The 21,175-nt window shown below is 44.5% G+C and overlaps 1 protein-coding gene across 4 annotated transcripts in view; it reads right to left on the bottom strand.

Annotated features, from left to right (window-relative positions):
• Positions 1-21,175, bottom strand: part of MRPL23 (mitochondrial ribosomal protein L23) — a 28,013-nt gene that overhangs the window by 1,912 nt on the left and 4,926 nt on the right. For 2 of the 4 annotated variants that reach the window (XM_073574047.1, XM_073574050.1), the window contains exons 2-3: positions 14,779-14,901; positions 12,508-12,590 (exon numbers count right to left, since the gene is read on the bottom strand). In XM_073574047.1, coding sequence (XP_073430148.1) covers positions 12,508-12,590; positions 14,779-14,901 — 206 coding nt within the window. Of the gene's footprint in view, positions 1-12,507; positions 12,591-14,778; positions 14,902-18,912; positions 20,626-21,175 lie in introns of those variants that run through there. The other 2 variants (XM_073574049.1, XM_073574046.1) reach the window with 2 other exon arrangements.

Genomic DNA, 21,175 nt, shown 5'->3' with positions numbered 1-21,175 from the left:
ATGGAGGCGCGACAGTGGGCGGAGGATAGCGGCGGCCGTGCGCAGCCCGACGCTGCGGCAGTAAACGCTAATGTGAAACTAGCCTTAGGTGGTGTAGGGGCAGCAAGGTCCTGATGACGTGTAGTAGTTGTGGGTCGCCCTCCCAGGGCTGTGGGGCACTCGGTGCCACCTGTGGTGTTCGGCAAGGGAGGTGTTAAGCCGACGCTGCATGCAGATCCTCCGGGACAGATGGTGTGGTGCAGCAATGGTGGTATAGCCCTCTACAGGCAGGGCTGTTGTCCCAGGGCAGTGTAGATGTGGAGACACTGAGGTGATGTAGTGTCTGGCGCAGGGGATGTAGCAGTGTCAGGCGGACGGACGCAGGAAGGAATGGAGGACACCAGGGCATGTAGTTCCAAAGCTTTACTCACAGTCTGTAGTGCCCGCTTCTGTGCCGTGTCCTCCGGGTCAGGGACTCAGTTAACCTCCAGGCAAGATGGAATGCTCCTTCCACACTCCGCCAACATATGTGCCTTTCCTGAACGTCTCCTCTATAGCGCCTTCCTTTGAGTGTGAAGATCTCCTAGTACCGTGTTACACTGGAGTTCCTCCTGACAGATGTTCCCAAGAACTCTACTTGCACGGCAGACAGCTGTAGCCTGCTTCGGGGACTCTCTACTCCTGAGTCCCGGCTCTCTATCCGTATTGCTGTTGTGCCCTCAAGTCTTAGATGGGAGTAGTGCATTTACAGCCCACTACTCCACCGGTGTCTGCTGCAGAACCATTAGTGCTCATACAACCATGGGGACCGGGCCCCGGCCTTGCGCTTAGAACTTCTAGGCAGGGTTCTTCCTCTAACCCAAGTCCTCTGTGTTCCCTTTTACTCCTACATTCCGTACTTGTCCTTTCCCTTCTATGGAAGCTAAGGCTTCAGGTCAACGTCCTTTTCCTTCTTTCCTTTCCTTTCCCGTGCCAGCTGGCTCAGGTCACTGAGGCAGCTGCAGCACTCCTTCCTCCATCCCTTCTTCCAGGGATCCCCACTCCTCTCCGAGTGGCTTCCTTCCTCACTGACCTCCTGTCAGACTGACCTGTCATCCTAAACCATCCCTATCATATATATATTCTGAACTCCACCCACCTCCCAGCACGTCTAGTTTTCCAAGCAGGGAACCACTAGAGGTGCTCTGCTTCTCTCTAAGCAAGGAGCCGCAATGTGGTTGTGCTGAACTACTCTATTGTGTGGGGTGCGAGTGTTGGAGCGTGGACAGGAGCCTCCAACTTACCTGGATGATGGGGCACCACACCCTAGGAGAGAGGAAGGTGTAGTACCTCTGTGGCGCCACAGCTGTACTATCAATCTGCGCATGCACCGCCCCAGAGAATGACAGCGCAAAATCTTGGGTGAGAGACAAAATAGTGACCGGTCAGTCGCTGTTAGGATGCAGGCTGAGGGCGGGGAAATGGGGAGAGAAGTAAGAAAGCCATAAGTGCAGGGACCAATCCTCGTGGCACCGGCAGATCATTTGCCTAAAATTTCAGCGATAGATTTTTCAAAAAAGGAAACAAGGATTTATAAAATAAGGTTATGGAGTTAATCAGCATTACAGCGACTTTACATGGGTGACATCAGTTTAGGGAGTAAAAATCAGCTGATATGTTCCCAGTAACATTATTTTTTGCAAAGTACTGGCATGCTTATGTATGGCAGCATATTATACAAAGGAAAAACACCGTATGCACAACTTCAGGAGGTGCTCAGGTAGGGTCCCACACCATACATGAATAATAAAGAAAACTTAGCACTCAACTTCTAGAATATTTTTGGGGATTTTTTTAATGCAGCCAGAAAATAAATAGACGTTTCGGCCTCATTGGCCTTCATCAGTAACTATAAGTGAAAAAAATATATACAGCATATAATTGACAATGAAAATTACAGCAAAAACAAGTAAAATGAAGTATATACAGGATTGGGCAATCTAGAATGACAAGGTAATATCTAGACATAAGGTCATGTCAGAATTGAACAGTCAGATACACTTAATGTGGCATGAAACTACCATTACATTGCACACAAAAAAAAAGAGACATACCAGACTGCAGTATAGTAGTTAATCGCATTCAGTGCGATAATAGAAGTGACACCATAGTCTAAAAAGGTAAATAAGCGGAGGTAAGGACACCAGACTAAATATACATAAATTGGAGGGCATAGTGAAAAAGATGAAAAAGGAGACCTACCACTTTCAATGTGCCTGGTCATGCACTAGGCGCTGGACATGGAGCCTGAATCAAATAGTACCTAGTGAAGGAGTAAGTAGCCATAAAAACTGGTCCAAAGCAATGAAAGTACAGATTCCGGTATGGAAGGGGTTACAGGCTCCCCTGGGTGGGTGGGGGTGCCGTGCAGACATCAGCGACCCAGAATCCACTGTTGGTCACTGTGTGTGAACATGTGGGGAGCTATGTATAAGTGAGGAAGGGGCGGGACTAACAATTTGCTAGGACCAATGGCAGTCAGTAGGAAGTGAGGGCAGTGAGAGCGTGTGTTCCACATGCATTCCAGCAGCCATATTGGAGCCCAATAATGAATAAGAGGAGGATTTCCTGTATTCAAAGTGAGGTCTGGGAGGCAGAATGTGTTCCAGCGGCCAGCTTAGAAGTGCAGAACTATTCTGAGGCTCATTACAGCGATCCATTAGAGTAGGATAGGTGGTGGCTACTATTCACTATTCAGTGTGGAGAATGGTGATAAATGAAGAGGAGAGTCAGAGGATAAGGATCCAAACGGAACAGATAGTCAATATAGCCGGCTCTGAAAAATGATAAGAGACAATTAGTAATCGGCATGCAATAGAATAATACCAGGAAAATATACAAAATCAGGAAAATATATGGAAAACAGGTAATTGATTAACAGTATGCATTAGACAAATGCTAGTCAATCATAATCGCGGTTTAATCCGCGTGGTGTTAATGTACCCAAGTTTCTGCATCTGATTGTGGACTTGTGCTTAGAAATTCGATCTTTCACAGGTTGGGTGGTTTCACCTACATAAGCAAGTCCACATGGACATTTGATCAAATAAACAACATGGTCGGTTTTTTAGTCTATAGATCCGTGCTAAGATGACCATTGTCATCCTTAATGACCAATGTATCCAAAAACTGATCTGATTGAGGTCATATGTGACAGTAAAACTAAGACCGGGCCATGAGGAATTAAGTAGAGTGAGATGAAACATTAAACATCTAGATCCTATTCCCAGGGCATCCTACCTAGTATGATTTGATGTCAAAGACCTCTATACTTCTATTCCTCATAAAGAGGGTATTGACTCTATCAGGAAACTCCTGGCCCGGTCTTAGTTTTACAGTCACATATGACCTCAATCAGATCAGTTTTTTGGATAAAAAAAAACGACCGCAACAGTCTGCTCCACTACAATAGTCTACATCCACCTGCTATGAAAAATTCAATCCCTAGATCACAATTCCAGAGGATCAAAAGGATTGTAACAGATGAAACTTTACAATCAACACGTCTCAGTGAAATGCGTATCAAATTCAGTGAGAGGGGCTATCCTGAGTATGTATTGACGAAACCCAACCAAGAAACCCCCAGAACTCATAATACTTCCAGCAAACGTATACCATTTGTACATACATATTACCCCTTTGCATACTAAATACACCGTCAACATTGCCATTTACTCAAAGAGGCGCGCCTAGATATTGCCGAATTTAACCAACCTTTTCTCCCTTGTTTTAAAATGGAGGCCAACTTACGGGATAAATTGGTTAAAGCTGGTACCTTCCCATGCCTCAACTGCAACCAATGTAGTAGTGTTATTAAGGGTGACGTAATTCACCACCCACACTCAGGCAAAACCTTCAAAACCAGGGATTTCTCAGCCTGCGATACCTCACGTTGTTTATTTGATCAAATGTCCATGTGGACAACCTGTGAAAGATCGAATTTCTAAGCACAAGTCCACAATCAGATGCAGAAACTTGTTGTTAGCCATTGCTTATCACTTCATTACCCATAATCACAAAATTTCCCAACTTCATTTTCAGTTAATTGAACAGGTAGCACCACCTAGGAGAGGGGGGGACCGCATAAAAACCCTCAAAATGCGTGAAGCGTATTGGATTCACACTTTGGGTACATTAACACCACGTGGATTAATCAACGATTACATAGCTCCCAAGTGTCCCGGATTTGGCGGGACAGTCCCGGTTTTGATTGCATGTCCCGCTGTCCCGGGCGGTAGCTTATTTTTCCCGCATTTCACTGAGCCGCCCCCCCAGACAGAACCACCGGCCACCGCAGCCCCACAGTGATGAATCCCAGTGCGATCGCTGGGTTCTTCAGTGCGCACAGGACCTGTGATGAGGTCACATGAGGGGAGGAGTCAGGGGTCACATGATCAGGGGCGTCCGATGCCCCTGATCATGTGACCCCTGACTCCTCCCCTCCTGTTACCTCATCACAGGTCCTGTGCGCACAGCCCTGACTCCTGAGTGCCTGCAGGACTCTGTTGTGCTGGTTGTCATGGTGCTGGATGAGATGAAGTTTATGTGTGGGGTCAGGAGGGGTTTTCAGTGTGGATGTAGCAAAGCTGCGCGTGTACGGAGCGGAGCCGTGTGTACAAGGTGTACGGAGCAGAGTCACGTATGTACGAGGTGTACGGAGCAGAGCCGCACGTGTACGAGGTTTACGGAGCAGAGTCACGTATGTACGAGGTGTACGGAGCGGAGCCGCACGTGTACGAGGTGTACGGAGCGGAGCCGCACGTGTACGAGGTGTACGGAGCGGAGCCGCACGTGTACGAGGTGTACGGAGCGGAGCCGCACGTGTACGAGGTGTACGGAGCGGAGCCGCACGTGTACGAGGTGTACGGAGCGGAGCCGCACGTGTACGAGGTGTACGGAGCGGAGCCGCACGTGTACGAGGTGTACGGAGCGGAGCCGCACGTGTACGAGGTGTACGGAGCGGAGTCGCACGTGTACGAGGTGTACGGAGCGGAGTCGCACGTGTACGAGGTGTACGGAGCGGAGTCGCACGTGTACGAGGTGTACGGAGCGGAGCCGCACGTGTACGAGGTGTACGGAGCGGAGTCGCACGTGTACGAGGTGTACGGAGCGGAGCCGCACGTGTGCGAGGTGTACGGAGCGGAGCCGCACGTGTGCGAGGTGTACGGAGCAGAGCCGCACGTGTGCGAGGTGTACGGAGCAGAGCCGCACGTGTGCGAGGTGTACTACGGAGCAGAGCCGCACGTGTGCAAGGTGTACTACGGAGCAGAGCCGCACGTGTGCAAGGTGTACTACGGAGCAGAGCCGCACGTGTGCAAGGTGTACTACGGAGCAGAGCCGCACGTGTGCAAGGTGTACTACGGAGCAGAGCCGCACGTGTGCAAGGTGTACTACGGAGCAGAGCCGCACGTGTGCAAGGTGTACTACGGAGCAGAGCCGCACGTGTGCAAGGTGTACTACGGAGCAGAGCCGCACGTGTGCAAGGTGTACTACGGAGCAGAGCCGCACGTGTGCAAGGTGTACTACGGAGCAGAGCCGCACGTGTGCAAGGTGTAACGAGCAGAGCCGCACGTGTGCAAGGTGTAACGAGCAGAGCCGCACGTGTGCAAGGTGTAACGAGCAGAGCCGCACGTGTGCAAGGTGTAACGAGCAGAGCCGCACGTGTGCAAGGTGTAACGAGCAGAGCCGCACGTGTGCAAGGTGTAACGAGCAGAGCCGTGTGTATGAGGTGTACGGAGCAGAGCCGTGTGTACGGAGCAGAGCCGTGTGTACGGAGCAGAGCCGTGTGTATGGAGCAGAGCCGTGTGTACGAGGTGTACGGAGCGGAGCCGCGTGTGTACGAGGTGTACGGAGCGGAGCCGCACGTGTACAAGGTGTACGGAGCGGAGCCGCACGTGTACAAGGTGTACGGAGCAGAACCGCGTGTGTACGAGGTGTACAGTCAGACAGCTAAAAGAAAAAGCGCAATAGGGTCTTACCCGAGTAGAGATTGATATAAATCAGATCATTAAACTCACCTTATGCAGGGGAGATTCAGACATATAGGAACAGAAAGTCAGGCTGCTGCACATCCAAAGGGCCACTCCGTGACCACGAATCATCAGGTTACAAAGGAGAAGGTTTATGGAGTAAACGTGCGCTGCTAGACAGATCACTCCTTCCAGATTGTGTTAATAGTACTTTAATTCCCAACGCGTTTCGAAGTTTACTCTTCTTCTTCAGGGGATGTCATCCCCTGAGGAAGAAGAGTAAACTTCGAAACGCGTTGGGAAATTAAAGTACTATTAACACAATCTGGAAGGAGTGATCTGTCTAGCAGCGCACGTTTAATCCATAAACCTTCTCCTTTGTAACCGTACGAGGTGTACAGAGCAGAGCCGTGTGTATGAGGTATACGGATCGGAGCCGTGTGTATGAGGTGTACGGAGCGGAGCCGCACGTGTACGAGGTGTGCAGAGCGGAGCCGCACGTGTGCGAGGTGTACGGAGCGGAGCCGCACGTGTACAAGGTGTGCGGAGCAGAGCCGCACATGTACGAGGTGTGCGGAGTGGAGCCATATGTGCAAGGAATGGAGCCGCGTGTGTAGGAGGTGTATGGAGCGGAGCCGTTTTTGTACGAGGTGTACGGAACGGAGCCCTGTGTGTACAAAGTGTACAGAGCTGAGTCATGTGTTTATGGAGCAGAGCCACGTGTGTACGAGGTGTATGGAGCAAAGTCGCATGTGTACAAGGTTTACGGAGTGAAGCCATGTGTGTACAAGGTTTACAGAGCGTGGCCGAGTGTGTATGAGGTGTACAGAGCAGAGCCGCATGTGTACGAGGTGTACAGAGCAGAGCCGCATGTGTACGAGGTTTACAGAGTGGAGCCGTGTGTGTGCAAGGCATACAAAGCGGAACCGTGCGTGTATGAGGTGTCCCGGATCCAGCGGGACAGTCCTGATTTTGATAGTCTGCCCCGGCCGGGAGCTTACTTTTCCCGCGGACACAGGAGTACACGGCGGAGCCCCAAAGAGAACTTTAAAATTCACACGTGACATTCCACCGGAAGCGACGTGCTAGAAGCTGATCGGAAATGAGGTAATTCCGGGAGGAGATTGTGACGGAACCATGGAGGCACTTCAGGGAAGGCTTCAGATCCATCACCATGTCCTCCTCCGATAGCGTGGACAGCAGAATCACCTTGGACTCAGGGATGCCGGCCATGTGAGTGGATCATGATATGTCCTGCACCGGGAGGCTCAGCGGGGCATTACAATGGGAGCCGGGCTGCTATAGTATCTTTATAGAATCTTTCTTTCTCACTGTTTCTTTCTCTCTAATCTTTCTTTCATCTGTATCTTTCTTTCTGCTCTTTCTTTCCACTCTTCCTTTTCTCTCTCTCTGTTCTTTCTTTCCCCTCTTTCTTTTTCTCTCTAATCTTTCTCTGTTCTTTCTTTCCTCTCTTTCTTCTTTCTCTCTGTTTTCTTTCTTCCCCCCCTTCTTTTATCTCTCTCTCTGTTCTTTCTTTTGCTATGTTCTTTCTTTCTCTGTTCTTTATTTCCCCTCTTTCTTTCTCTCTCTAATCTTTCTTTCACTCTCTGTTCTTCCTTTCTCTCTCTCTGTTCTTTCCAATCTTTCTCTCTGTTCTCTTTCTTTCTCTCTCTGTTCTTTCTGTACCATCTTTCTTTCCTCTCTCTCTGTTCTTTCTTTCATTCCCCTCTTTCTTTCTCTATGTTCTTTATTTCTTTCCTCTCTCTCTCCATTTTCTTTTTTCTCTCTCTGTTCTTTCTTTTCCTCAGTACCAGTCAGTGTGCCTCAGTACCAGTCAGTGTGATCAGCAGTGCTAAATGGGTGTGTTTTGGGCATGGACATGTGTGTGGCTAGTTGTGAAATGGGTGTGGTTGGGGCGTGGCCTAAAATTTGCCACGGCGCGCTCAGCGTGCCGCAGCCTTTCTCCCTCTTTCCCTTCTTCAAAAGTTGGGAGGTATGCGATTATGATTTACTAGCATTTGCCTAATGCATACTGTTAATCAATTACCTGTTTTCCATATATTTTCAGGGCTGTGGAGTCGGTAAGCCACAGTTGCGACTCCGACTCCTGGATTTTATCAGGCTCCGGCTCCGGCTCCTTCATAAATGGCCAATTCATAACAACAAATTTACTGTTGTAAAATATTAAACATCGTGCTTATTCAGTTTCTCACCATCATATAAGTAATCAGACCACTTAGAGCAAAAACTACATTTATTAGAATACAATTAGAATATAGCAAATAACTTTTATAAACTTTTCTAAACTGTAAGTAAATATGCAATAAACACTTTTATGCAGTTAATAAGAAGAAATCTATAAATTTGTCCTCAGAAAAAGTATTGCCTCTGTCAGATCCTCCTTCATGGATGCCCTCAAATCTGATCTAATTATTTTGAGAGCAGAGAACAACCTCTCTACACTAACTTGTGTTGGTGGCAAAGCAGTAACCACTCGGGCAACATCTCTGACAATGTCAGGATACAGAGGAATCGCTTGTTGCACTGTTATTTTTGATGAACGGTCAAATTTCTCAATTTCTTTTAGTGCACATGAAAAATTCTGCTGAAATGTACTGGCTGTGTTCCTTGATGGGGATGACTCTTCTATGCGGGAACGCTTTGCACGGTCCTTGTGATCCAAATATTTTTCGAAATTAAATTCTTCATCAGTTGATGATGAGGGTGAAGATGTGGCAGGACGACCAAATTCTTCTTGTTCCTCCTGACGGTTCTGCAACCCTTTCATCCTTACTGCTATTTCAAACAGAGCTTCTTTTCCTTTACTTAGCTGTTGATCATCTAGAAGAATCCGATGCATTGGGTCTACATAAACAGCTGCCAAAAGAATGTTATTTTGTAATAGTAGCTCCTCTCTCCGTTTCATTGATGTAGCAATGCCACTTGCAATTAACCCTCCTCTTTGGGACAGGCGAAACATCAGGGTCTTCCACTCCTTTAAGAAAATACCTGGAGTTAAGTCCTCTGCTTGTAATTTTTTAGTCACTGTAAATGGGTGCTCTAGCAATTTTTCCAGCTCAGTCACCTGATTCCACTGACTTTCATTTAGCGTCAGTTGAGGGTTAGCCATGTCTGCAAGAAAGGTTTTCAGTTCAACCAAGCGCTGAATCATTAAGTAAGTACTGCCCCATCGTGTGGCTTGATCAATAATTGCCCCTTTTCCAGCACGTCTCTTCAAAATTGAGTTAACTTTAGGGGTTCTGGCAACAGTAGCCAATTTTCTCACCTTGCCAATCAGTGCAGCAGCATGTCCTTCTTGCAGACTGTCTCTTATAGCCAGCTGTAGCGTATGCACAACACAGCGCATGTGATGAATGAAAGAACATATTGACACAGTTTCAACAAGATCATCTAAACTATCATGTTGCTGTTCATCTGAAGCAACTTCAGTTTGCTCCTCAGTTACAATACTGTGTTCCTCTATTTCAAACATTTCTGTGTCTGTGGACCCAGAATGTTCTTCTAGCTGCTGGTCACCATCATTACTCTCATTCATTAGCTTAATAGTACTTATCATATTTGAAGCATTGTCAGTTACGACAGAAAGAACTTGCTCTTTTTTAAGTTCATAGTCTTGCAGAACCTTTTCCACCAAGACCTGGAGAAACTCACTGGTGTGATGAGCTTTGGTGTCTTTTACTGCCAATGTCTTGGTAACTATTTCATTTTTGTCACAAACAAATCGGACATTGATGGCAAAATAGTTCACTCTGTGACGTGTGCAGGCATCCATTTTAAGAAACAGAAAGCGTCCCTTGAGAGTTTTTTTAAGTTCTTCCTTTTGTTTAAAAGCTTCTTCGATTACTAATTTTCTAATACTCTCTCTCTCCAGAGAAACACCAAGCTTGCGGGCCATTTCCCCATTCAGACACATAAAAGCAGGTCGTGAAAATAATGAAATAGGCACACTATCCTTTACAACAAGCTCTATGATCTGTTTTTTAAATGTATCTACTGTCACTGTCACAGTAACTTTGTCACTGACAAAATATCTTGCAACTGATGGCTGCAAAGTTCTCTGCTCCTTTGTTTGGCTGGAAGAGCTGGGCACTGGTTCATTGGTTTGGATGCAGTCTTTCTCATCCACTGCTTTCAGTACTTCTGGATGAAAGCGCTGTAAATGTCTCTTTAGATTAGAAGCTCTGGTAGGAGCATTTTTATCTTTGCCTGAATATGCACTCATCTTGGCTTCACAGCATTTGTTTTCGTCTGGATCATTTGTCATACACGGACAGACATAATGTTTTCTATCTTGAGTGATGGTGAAATGTTCAAATACAGCTGATTTAATGTGATGCTTCTTTGATATTCTCAGGTTTTTAATTCTGCATTCACAATCCAAATGACAATCGTTTTTCCTAAAAACAATTGTACAAAATTATTGCCAGGTCGTACAACTGATATAGTGGTCAGTAATACTGTTATTATTCCTCATGTACTCACAGTTAACTGATGCAAAGTTTGTTGAAAGGTTAATACTTCTTACAGTCTTCCTCTTCTGAGTAGCAGGCAGCTGTGAGATGCTTGGAAGATGCACACCTAGTATGATCTAGTCTAGAGGAGGAGCTTTACTACTAAGAATTTGCAACACATTTTTACTTTCAGTTTCATACATTGTAAGTAGGGGGGTTGGGGCAGCATGAGGTTAACCAAGTATAAGATTAGATAAGGGCAGTGGAGAACAGTGACACACAAGAAGTAAGAAATGTCTCTATCTCCAGCAGAACTGCTTATCACTGTTGTTCATAGTTTGATAGAACATATATATTTGAGTAACATTTATAAAATTCATATGAAAGTTCAATTATGAAATATTAATAAATTTTTTAAAAGCTGGAGTCGGAGTCGGTACATTTCTACCGACTCCAACCAAAACTAACTCCGACTCCACGACTCCGACTCCACAGCCCTGTATATTTTCCTGATTTTGTATATTTTCCTGGTATTATTCTATTGCATGCCAATTACTAATTGTCTCTTATCATTTTTCAGAGCCGGCTATATTGACTATCTGTTCCGTTTGGATCCTTATCCTCTGACTCTCCTCTTCATTTATCACAATTCTCCACACTGAATAGTGAATAGTAGCCACCACCTATCCTACTCTAATGGATCGCTGTAATGAGCCTCAGAATAGTTCTGCACTTCTAAGCTGGCCGCTGGAACACATTCTGCCTCCCAGACCTCACTTTGAACACAGGAAATCCTCCTCTTATTCATTATTGGGCTCCAATATGGCTGCTGGAATGCATGTGGAACACACGCTCTCACTGCCCTCACTTCCTACTGACTGCCATTGGTCCTAGCAAATTGTTAGTCCCGCCCCTTCCTCACTTATACAGAGCTCCCCACATGTTCACACACAGTGACCAACAGTGGATTTTGGGTCGCTGATGTCTGCACGGCACCCCCACCCACCCAGGGGAGCCTGTAACCCCGTTCATACCGGAATCTCTACTTTCATTGATTTGGACCAGTTTTTATGGCTACTTACTCCTTCACTAGGTACTATTTGATTCAGGCTCCATGCCCAGCGCCTAGTGCATGACCAGGCACATTGAAAGTGGTAGGTCTCCTTTTTCATCTTTTTCACTATGCCCTCCAATGTCTGGTGTCCTTACCTCCACTTATTTACCTTTTTAGACTATGGTGTCACTTCTATTATCGCACTGAATGCGATTAACTACTATACTGCAGTTTGGTATGTCTCTTTTTTTTTTTTTTGTACAATGTAATGGTAGTTTCAGGCCACATTAAGCGTATCTGACTGTTCAATTCTGACATGACCTTATGTCTAGATATTACCTTGTCATTCAAGATTACCCAATCCTGTATATACTTCATTTTATTTGTTTTTGCTGTAATTTTCATTGTCAATTACCGTATATGCTGTATATATTTTTTTCACTTATAGTTACTGATGAAGGCCAGTGAGGCCGAAACGTCTTATTTTCTGGCTGCATTAAAAAATACCAAAAAATATTCTAGAAGTTGAGTGCCAAGTTTTCTTTATTAAGCATATTTTACAAAGACATCTGTTAGGGCCAACGTGTGCAAGAGACAGCCCTGGGGACCTTCTGCTAGCCCCACCACAGTGCAGTGATGCCAGCCCTCCCCGCACAGTGCAGCGCTCAGGCTCAGTTGTGGCACTGAGGAGGGTAACACCTAGAAACGGACTTTTTTTTTTCATTTGCAGAGAATGTTGCAGTGCATTACAGCTGTCCTACTGAGGATTATTGTGCAGATCTAGTAGTGATGCTCCTGGAATCATCTTGACTTAATAGTACATTGGGGGGTGCCAAGCAGCGTCTACCAAGCCAAGGAACAGGGAGCGGTTTATAGTGCATTGCGCCAGTCTTCAATCCAATGCTAAGGACCGATGCCGCTGGGAACATGCAGACAATTACGGCTTGGCCACCGTGAGTAACAGACGACTAGGCTTCAGACTAACATCACTCACCATACTGGATGCGGGTACGGACAGCAATGACAGCCACGTTGTAAATACGCTGCAGATAGTTCTGGACATCAAACTTTGTCATCCTGCAATGTAGATAAGCGTGCAATACATTAGAATCTGTGCAGATGTGGTTATCACAGAGCAGCACTGCTTTTATGAAGGACAAACAGTAAAATATAAACTCTGCTCCTGTTTTATGTGTAGGAAACACAGAAGTTCGATCTTAGGGCAAGTTCACACTTGACCATGATGTGGCCAATATTAGGAGAGTAAATGACTTAATGTTATATTAAAGGAAGCCGGTCAGATGATTCATGCTGCACCACCTACAGGCAGCATGAATAAGTCTGGTATGTCTTTTTCTGAAACACTGTGGGGTTTGAGAGAAGTATAGTTTTAAGATCTGGCCGGGGACTATAGGCAGAGACCATACTAGTCTGGTGCCAACCCCAGGCCAGCTTTTCCAAGCGCTACTCAAACTGATTCGATATTCTGCACTATAGGAACAAAAGAACGCAAAAAGGGTCTTATCCGATGATAAAGTTATAAAGGTATATAGAATCTACTCACCTGCTGTAGGAGAGTTAAAGCATATAGAGTTAGTGATCAGCTGCTGCACGTCCAAGGGTCAAAAAAGTGACCGCCGACACATCAGAGGACTATGGAGATTTTTTTGGACTTCGTGCGTGTATGTCATCCCCAGAAGAAGAAGTAGTTCATGCTTCGAAACGCGTTGGGAATAAAAACATTGATCTTTTAATACATCGGTAATTGTGACATATGTTAAGTAGCGCACGAAGTCCAAAAAAAGCTCCATAGGATATGATACTCAAAATGATCGACAGATCTCTCCATCTGTAGGCACGAGACCTGTCAATCACCCAAAGCAAAACGGGGGAAAGGACAGCCAGAGTTCGGTGCTGGACTAGTTTCATCTCTCCCTATGGTCACTAGCTGGATCTTCAAACTTTACTTTCTCTGCAACGCCAGAACATCACATGAACAAGACAGATTTAAACTAGAGCCTTCACTTCCATCACAAATTAAAGGGAGACCAAATTTAAAACCTCTCTCAAATGTATATAATTAGGAAAACTAAAAAAAAAACTTTAGTAATAATAGCTCCATCCCTTTGAGAAGAGGAGACTGAAGGGGTTTCCATCGTCTCAATAATTTGACAGCTGAGTGAGACTTCCTGCTTTTGAGCTGAAAGATACCACTGTGTGGGATGTCTGAAAGTGTGTGGAGGAAATCATTGTGTGGGAAGACAAAGTGTGCAGAGGAAATGTGTGCTGCTGTCTGACTACAATACTGGAGGTCATTACAAAGTGGCAACGCTAGATGGATTCCTGTGTAATATGCAGCAGCAGCAGTAGGAGACTAGAGTAAGCAACAAAGGTAAATCATATCACAGCCTCATGTTGCTCTGGTTCTGTGTGTATGCAGGGACCAACTCAGGTTAACCTTTCACAGGCAGCCGAGTCCTTCTTGTTCATATTAACCCTTTACAACTATGCTCTACCTCTGCAGATTAACCCTTTAGAAAAAGCTCATTCTACCCTCATTCTTTAAAACATTTTGGAGGATTAAAATCTTAAAAACTGTCAATTTAATTTTTTTAGCGGAACCTTTCAGGCGGTTTGTGCTGCATAATCCGCGATCAGCATGAATTGCAGCCAGATATATTATTCTCTGAACTGTTACAGGGCACAACAAGACTAGTCTAGTCTCTGGCAATGGTCTCTGACGGGCTTTTCCCAGCTCTGCTAAAGGTAATCGATATGTCTCACCCTATGTACACACAAGGAAGAATCCGACAATCACCTGCATGGGTGCTGGGAAGAGCCAGACGAGGATATTTTCTCTGAAATGCTGGAGCGTTTCAGGGCAGTATATCTGGATGCCATCGTGCGGACTTGCTCTGATTCATGCTGCTTGCGGCTTCGGCATCAGGAATCATATCAGGTTGCTTTTAATGACTTGTATTTTCCAACTTTTTGGGGGTACACTAAACCTACACTAGGATTTGGGGACTACACCTCTAAACTTTGTATGTTAAAACTGGAAACCCCTTTGGTTCTCACTGGTGGTCTATCCTTGGGTCATTCATTTGCGGATCAGAATGTAAATCTTCAATATAGAGTCGAGGACACAAACTTTTCCAATGCTTTTTTTTCCCTACATTGGTGTAACTGGAGAAGAAATTCCAACTTCATCTGCAGTTAGTATAGATGGCATACGAAGAGGATGGGAACAGACGCAGATACTTACTCTAGGGGTATACGGAACTGTACTGTGTCTGGTGGGAGCGGTTTACCAGGTCTCACCAGGGTCATAAAGAAGTTGGTCCTAAACACGCGTAGCTGTGGATTTCCAAGTTGGTAAAGGGGATATCTAAAAAAGAAAAATCGATACGATTATAAGAAACATGCTGCCAAGAACATGAGGTTTCCTGCAGTGTTCAGAGGTGTCATGTTGGTGAGGCCTATCTTATCACAGCTCGGCACCAATCCAGCTAATTCTGCTTTACAGATATAAAGGCTAGTTCACATTGTTACAAGTACATAGTGATATTGTGTACAGGAATGAGGGTTCGGTATAATAAGATGGCTCCACCAGAGTCCATACATATACCAAGACAGAAGCTATGAGAAGTACTCTGCTGGCAGAAAAGTCAGCCATTGGAGAGGTTATTCAGACTGGGCCAAAGGAAAAGTGGAGTCGGCTTCCAGACCATTTTTCAGAAGCCATAGAAAATAAATCAATTGAATCAATGCACCAGGATATATAACTCTCATCCAAGTCAGGGGTCACAAGAACACAAATTCTGCCAAATTTGTTGCAATATTTCATAATAATTTATGCTAATAAGAGGGCCTAATGTGTCCACTTAGTAGAAAGGGATGCCTAACTTGGAAAAGTCTTTTTCAAATACTTTTTTTTTAAGGGCAGGTGCAGAAGACAGTTTTCTCAACATGTCAGAAAATCGGTCAATTATGCTAATCACACTGATCAGAATATGATCATAGGATGGACATAGTAGGAACCGATTTTCGTGGAGAATTTAAAAACAAAAAAAAAAAAAAGTTTCTCCATTCAGTCTGTCGGACTGCACTGGGATGTCATTCAAATCTGGTCCCATGTTTTCAATGGACTCAGACATAAATGGGCGAGTGCCATCCAATTATCGGATGCAAATAGTGCATGCTTCATTGAATATCATTGTTCCAGTACGATCCGATGCTTTGACGGATCCCACTTGGACCGAAACTACAGTCGTCAGCATGAGCCCTTACATTCAGATTAACTAGAGTGGGGAGTGACCACAAAGAGGAGCCAGCAACTCTTTACACAGGTCACATCGACATCAGTCAGAGGTTTATAAACTGCGATGCCTTTTTCCTTGTGGAGGCGCTGCAGGAAAATTAAAAGGGTTGTCCAGCGCTAATTTTTTTCTTTTTTCACTATGGGCCTAAAAACCAACTACTTTCCTGCTTTTTCCAGCACTGTGTCAGAGTGGTACCCGACTGCTCCTGCCAGCGATTCAGCTGGTCCATGTCAACAGAGCAGCTCTGCTCCTTCTAGGCTGCTCTATTGATAGGGTGTGACTGTCGACGTCATGCTGATTGACAGTCAGCTTCACAAGGTTAGGCAGAGGGGGCAGTCTGACCAATCAGCATGATGTAAGCAGTCACGCCACATGAACAGAGAAGAGCGGATGAGAAGCCGCTGCTCTGTCAACATGACATCAATGGAAGCTGCCTAACCACAGGCAGGAGAGATCTATGACAGCTCCCCCACAGATCACAGCTGCCTGCCAGGAATTGCCAGGAGTAGGACACGCTGTTATTAGCCTATTTCTAGGGGACCATGCTAACGAAAAAGGAACAAGTCTGAATTAAATTTTGCAACATTTGTTAAAAAAGCACTCCCCTCCCATCAAACATTCTGCTCTCTTAATATACGGTAATGCTGTCATCATATTATACAGAACTGTGTACCTACAATTGCTCATTTTTCCTTTCTACCCAGTTAAATCTTCTCTTTTCCATTAGGTCTATGACATCAATCCTTCTAAGCCTTATGCAGAAATATGAAGTCTCTTTTCCTGATGTGAGTCTTCATTACATTATCACTGCAAAGTTTCTGGCAGCCCAACTTCACCTCCTCTTCAACTCCTCATCCAGATGCTCCCAACTCCCCCTTCCAAGGACTTTTTGCCGTGATGACTCATGCGGAGACACAAAACTTCCTGCTTGAACATAGAGCTTAAAAGCATTCAGCTAGTCAGTTATTAATCACATGATGCCATAGACCTAGAGAGAGAATAATTAACTGGGTAGAAAAGTAAAATGAGCAACTGTAAGTACACAGTGCTATATAATATGGTGGCTGCAATATATCAAGAGGATAAAGCCTTTGATGGGAGAAGGAGTGAAATCTACAGGGAGAAAATTAAATTCACGCAGGGCTAAATGTTTGCTTGGGGTCTCTCGTCTAGACTTCAGATGTATGTGTGAAGAAGACATTTAACTAGGTCAAAAGTGGTCAGTTTTTGATTTTAAGTCATTGTACTGCTCCCATGAGTATTCTTGTCTGGTATATTTTTTTTTTTTTTACTTTTCAAATCCACCAAACAATCCTGAAATATGGACCGTTATATTTAGTGCTAATTTTTATGGTCTTTACCAAGGGGGTGGTACTCACTGGGTATATATGCAGAGCAGGGGCAGACACAGACAGAAGAGAGACCCTGTGCAAGAACCGGATTTGGACCCTTTGCAGTCCAATAGTTTATCATAATGCACCTGTTTATGTGTCATTGACCGAAGCTGCATGGTGCTTTCGGGGTGACAGTGGACCTACTTTACCTCCTGGGCCCCTGTACGGCTGCACAGATTGCACCAGTGGTATGTGTCCGTCTGTGATGCAGAGCAGCCTAGGGACACGCCCCAGAGGATCCTGTGAGCCCCGTCTCCTAGGGACACGCCCCAGAGGATCCTCTGAGCCCCGTCTCCTAGGGACACGCCCCCAGAGGATCCTGCGAGCCCCGTCTCCTAGGGACACGCCCCCAGAGGATCCTGCGAGCCCCGTCTCCTAGGGACACGCCCCCAGAGGATCCTGTGAGCCCCGTCTCCTTGGGACACGCCCCAGAGGATCCTGTGAGCCACGTCTCCTTGGGACACGCCCCAGAGGATCCTGTGAGCCACATCTCCTTGGAAAAGACCATAAAAATTAGCTCTAACTCAAAAGTCCATAACTCTGGAGCCATATGGCAGATTTAAAAAATACAAAAAAAAACAAATCCTTTGAGGGGGGGGCCGAGGGAATAAAATAAGAGTAACCACTAGCTACTTTTGACTTACTCACAGGTCCTCTTTACATGCAAAAATAATTTCACTCAAAATCATATTATGAAATAATTTTATTTTTAAGACCATTAAAGGAAATCTATCCCCAACTTAATGCTGCCCACTAGGAGCACAGTGTAACGCCTCATTCACACTTTCGTGTTTGAACACATGTGGAAAAAAATGGGACTGTTGTCATCAGTGTTTTGGATCAGAGTATTGTCTGTTTTTACAGTGGGAGTTTTTTTGGATGGATAAGTACACTACAAAGCTTCACCTATCCTTGGCAATGTTAAATATGGACAGCACAAGGATGCCAATGAAGAGGCTGGGGAAATACCAACATGTCTCCCGAGATTTGTGAACAGACGCATGGTCTGTGAAAAAAAAACAGACATGTGAATAGCACCATAGGTTATAATGGGTACGCAATGTTGCAGTGAAAAAACTTTTTTATAGAACACGTACGGGCAACACGAACATGAATAGGGCCTTATTTACTGCTAGACACAATGATTTCATTTTGTGAAATTTATGGTTATGTTGGTCTGTCATGTAGTTTTCATTAGACGAAGGCTTCACCAGCCACTTGTTGACAGCTTTTTTTTTTTTTTTTTTTACCTATTACTGTGCATAGGCAGAAAACTGCGTATCAATGGCTGGAGGGCAGAGTGAGCCACCAGCTCATCAATGCTCTGCACTTTTTATCTCCTGCATATTAAGATGAATATAATTGAGGCAGACAAAACGAACACAAGCAGAATTCTGATGAGGGCAGCATAAAGGTGGTGAAAGATTTCCCGTAAAGCAGCATTGCTGGAGATGGATTGGAGTTGTGCGAGTGTTCACTTCTAGGTTACATAGAAGACTTTATTCTTTGACTATGCTTTTCAAACTTCTACTATAGACATGATTGACAGTTGCTAACATTAATCTATATAATAGTAAAATTCCTTTAATCTGGCACCCACAGGACCAGACGGGTGCCGGATTACTGAATATTTTGGATTCTGGAAAGAATATTAAGGGTTAAGAATACAAGCTGAAATAATACCTTTAAGAGCAGATATCCTCAGGAAGACGTGAAGCTCAACAGAGATTAGTGTGCAGTCCAAAATAAAAGGAAAGAAAAATGCTATCACTTTATTATTAATGTTTATTTACTGAATTCCAGTAACTTTTCAAATAAAAAGGCATCCGTAAAACTAAATAGTACAAAATTAAATAAACATTCATTTAAATAGTATGGTGACCCAAAACTAAAGTTTCGAGTTTTGAGGACCCCTCGGCCCAGGAACCCTACAACTAAGCTTCACTTACTCTAGGGTCCAGGTTACATAGGTATGTGAGATTTGGTTATGGGGTTCCTGGGCCAATTAACTTGAGAAGTTACTGTAATCAAGAAATGACCCTTTAAAATATTTGGACTGCACAACTAATCAGACGAGTCTTCTAATTTGATATCTTCTACTGCATCGTCCGATACGTCAAGGTCCACCACTTTATATTCTATGGACACGGGTGAGACGGATCGCTCAGGAGAGGGGGGCTCACTGGCCTTCACAATGATGGAGGTAGTTGACGTGGAACTTAGTGCAGATCGCCTCTTGGGGAGCTTTTTGCTTCTGCTCTTGTGATGCAAGCGTTTTAGGAAGGAAGCTTTTTTCTGGTAAAAATTATCAAGGACAATTCGAAGATCCATAACTTCGGCTGGAGTGTAATGGCTAGAGGATTCGGCGAACTCCACAAATTTCGTGATGAATTCTGAAGCTTGATTCCAGGTGTATTTCTTTTTAGGCTCCTCCGTAGCCTCCTGTTCTTCGTAAGTTGGGCCTGGCATGTCAAGGATATCAACGTTTTGAAAGTCATCTTCACTGTATTGAACCACTGGAGTGTCCTTGTCAACTACCATCCACTCTTCTACAAAGCCTTCACTGTTGTAAATCTGGGTTGGGAGCAATTTTTGTTCTTTCAGGAGCGTACTAAAAAATTCATTATAGCCCTCCATAGATTCGGCATCCTCTGAACATAACTCGCCGGTGCTAGACATCTTCCTTATGCCATGGCGTTCTTTAAAGTTTCTTAACCATCCGTCGGAAAATATGCACTTTTCAGTTATTTCCATTTCTGTATAGAAAGCTTTAGCATGCTCGATAATCATAGGCCCCGTCACAGTTATTCCTTGAGATCGCATTTCGGTAAACCACCTGTACACCACCTTATCCAACTGAGCTAATTTGGGTTGCTTCAAAGTCTGTCGCTTCATAAGGCCTCTCATGGTTTCACTGGATGCTACATAGGAACACAACTGATCCTTTCGTTTTTTAATGTCATAGATGGTTGAGGAGCCAATGTTGAACTCCTCCATAATGGAGGCACGGCTTTCCCCATTTTCAAGTCTCCGGATAATTTCGAGTTTCTGAGGAATTGTAAGTGTAACATGTTTCCTTTTAACAGAAGGACCTTGTATGGAGTTGTTGGATTCCATTTTGGATGAGGGCTGTGTACTTTTTACCGTCCCCCTCGGTCTCTCTCCCGACATCCACTTTTCTTGACCTTTTTTAAACTTTCCTCTGAGTTGCCTTAAGTCCTCTTTTCAGGAGCTTAATCTTCCTCCTCTGCTCTTGTAAGACTCTGAACTATTAGTCGCCACAACCATTTTAAGATGATGCCAGGCTACCAGGGTTTCCGGAGTACTGGGTTCCAGATTAAAGGAATTTTACTGTAAACTATTGTGGTGTGTCCAAATTAAAGCATTTACCCACACCTGCAGAGGATGGATCAATACGTAAGACAGGCGGCAATACAGTACAATAACACACCTGCAGAGGATGGATCAATATGTAAGCATTTTTTTGAGATTTTTTTCTCTGAAACTTTTTTTTTTTTTGCAGCTTTTTGATTGGATAGTGCCTAAATTTGAGCAGATTTTTCCATAAAAGCTCAAAAAAAAAAAAAAAATGACATGCAATTTTTTTTCCCCCACCAAGCATTTTTCAAAACCAGAAAAAAAAACGTCCAAAAATCTGAATATATAGAACAAAATGTTTCAAGCATCTTTTGGAGGACCTTCTCCAAATGACTACGGTACTCCAAAAAAAAAACAAAAAACAAAACTGTGTGCACATACCCCTAGACCTGATAAAGTTGGTATACGTTAAAAATCCACGTTTGCATGTCTGTATAATCCTTTTCGAAAATTTTCCCACCTCTACCTAGACTCACAAAATGCTTGTTTTAATACAAGATTTATCCAAAAATTCTGACATTGATTCTCAAAGTAAGTATACCAGCCTCATCACAGCTAACATTTATTT

This window comes from Dendrobates tinctorius, unplaced genomic scaffold, assembly GCF_039654945.1.
Source record: "Dendrobates tinctorius isolate UK_male_01 unplaced genomic scaffold, ASM3965494v1 ptg000037l, whole genome shotgun sequence".
Classification (NCBI taxonomy): Eukaryota; Metazoa; Chordata; class Amphibia; order Anura; family Dendrobatidae; genus Dendrobates; species Dendrobates tinctorius.
The sequence above is the reverse complement of the archived record's forward strand: the minus strand, read 5'-3'. Positions and strand labels throughout refer to the sequence as shown.